Raw genomic sequence first — 2,036 nt, 5'->3', positions numbered from 1 at the left:
CTAATAACTGTTGTAGTAAACTGTATTGCTTTGTGTATATTAAAACGTATTTGTGTAAAAAAAGAAAACAGTGTATCAATCTTTTTGGCAAATATCATAAACCGACTTATATATATATATATATATAGACACACACACACACACACACACATATTATGTACAAGATAAAACAAAAAAGAGTAGTTTTAGTTTCATTTTGTTGCTGTTTAGGGTAGTGTAATCTGGTTAACAGATTTTAAATTATTTGAACAGTAGTGAATTTAATCTAAATTTATCATATTTTATACTGATACAAAATGATCCGCCTAAAAATTCAATGATAATATCTATGTGAAGAGATTCTTCGCACAATAAGTCTTCTAACCACAGCATTATGTACTTTGTAAATAAAATTAAGAAAAAAGCATTATTCAGTAGGTTCACTGCAAACTAAATTATTTTGCAAATGTTAATCTAAACCCGAAGAATACTCGAGGAAATGGATTTATCTACGAAAGCGCTAAAATACACTCACATAGGGCTAACTTTGGAAGCCTTGACTATTTTAAACGATTCCCCTTTAGACTTTATCTATATAAAAACTCAAGATGAAATTATTAACATAAAATTATTTCTTTTCTTTGGGTGTTGATTGGAGCATCGCTTATTGAAGAGGCACAAAATATGGTTGTTGTTGTTTATAATCAAGCACAAAGCTACACAATGGGCTATCTGTTCTCTGCCACCACGGGTATCGAAACCCGGATTCTAGCGTTGTAAGTTTACAGACATGCCGCTGTGCCACTGGGGGGGGGGGGGGCACAAAATATGAATATTGAAGGTTTATACTACCGCATTCTCCAGCCCTTAAGTCTGAAACCACAACTTAACAAATGTGTGTTAAAACTAAAAATATTGAGTTACCTGCAGTCTGTGAGGAGGATAACCATAGGTTCTTGTCTCCAGCCCTACTGTTCGAATCGCCCACTTCACATACTCATCAGGGGTTGGTACATTAAAAGATGCTCGTCGAATTTTTGACATTTGAGTCGCTACGAAAGCTGGCATCACGCACTAGAGATAGAAACGCATATTGAAAACAATTCATCTAATGAAATTCATACAAACATTTTAAGAGCTTACACATCGTAATTTCTTTGCAGGCACATTGTGCTGCTGTATTAAGAATAAAAAACAAAACCGACGTTTTTAGGCAAAATGAAATGTAAAATCTTTATTATTAGTTAGAGCCGACTAGTTTTGGTAACTAATAATAAAGAGTTTACCTTTTTCAAAAAAAAAGTCGGTTTTGTGTTTTTTATTCTTAGCTTATACATCGAATGACTTGTAACTACTATGAAGAAGTTTGCAATGACGACTGTTTTCCAATAACAAACTTCTTTTCAAATTAAAAATAGGCAAAATCCAACAGAATTTATCAGGAGGGAAAATGAATTATTTATTTTGTACAAAATCACAATTTTAATCCCACTTTGTTTCAAAGTACAGTCTCTTGAAGCATAACAACATACTCAAGGGGTTCGTATTTTCTACAAGCATTACATTATCAGTTTTTAAAATAATCATTATTCAGCATTCATGTTAATGTGCATGTTCACGATTCGTTTAAAATCGTGATATAAGAATTTTGCTAAATTATCATGTCTCAAGATGAATCCAAACCTCAACAATATGTTGTTCATGTAAGGCGTAGTATTTAGGTAAGAGCTGTAATTACTGTAGTTGTTATAAAAAAAAAGTATCATTTGTAAAATACTACACAGCATAGTCACAAGTAAATAGACACCACATTTTCAGGAAAAAATGAAAATGTTCAGTCATATTCACATGAATTGATATATTTATAATTTATTTAATATCTAGTAGATCTTCCTTTCGCTTCGTGGAGTTCGTTGATCTATTGGGGCATCGTGAGAATCATCTCGTCAATTTTAGATTGTGGGATTTTTGCCCACTCTTGCTTCAAAACTTGGAGTAGATCGCTCTTCGAAGTTGTTTTTTTTTTGTTGTTGTTGTTGTTTTTTGACTTGCCGGTC

The 2,036-nt window shown here is 32.5% G+C and overlaps 1 protein-coding gene across 1 annotated transcript in view; it reads right to left on the bottom strand.

The window, feature by feature from the left end:
- Positions 1 to 2,036, bottom strand: part of LOC106457236 (very-long-chain 3-oxoacyl-CoA reductase-like) — a 28,564-nt gene that overhangs the window by 1,992 nt on the left and 24,536 nt on the right. The window contains exon 9 of the mRNA XM_013916631.1: positions 904 to 1,053. Within this exon, the coding sequence (XP_013772085.1) occupies positions 904 to 1,053 (150 nt within the window). The remainder of the gene's footprint in view (positions 1 to 903; positions 1,054 to 2,036) is intronic.

The sequence above is a fragment of the Limulus polyphemus genome, unplaced genomic scaffold (genome assembly GCF_000517525.1).
Source record: "Limulus polyphemus unplaced genomic scaffold, Limulus_polyphemus-2.1.2 Scaffold306, whole genome shotgun sequence".
In the NCBI taxonomy this organism is placed as follows: domain Eukaryota; kingdom Metazoa; phylum Arthropoda; class Merostomata; order Xiphosura; family Limulidae; genus Limulus; species Limulus polyphemus.
Note: the sequence above shows the minus strand (reverse complement) of the source record. Positions and strands in the feature narration are given on the sequence as shown.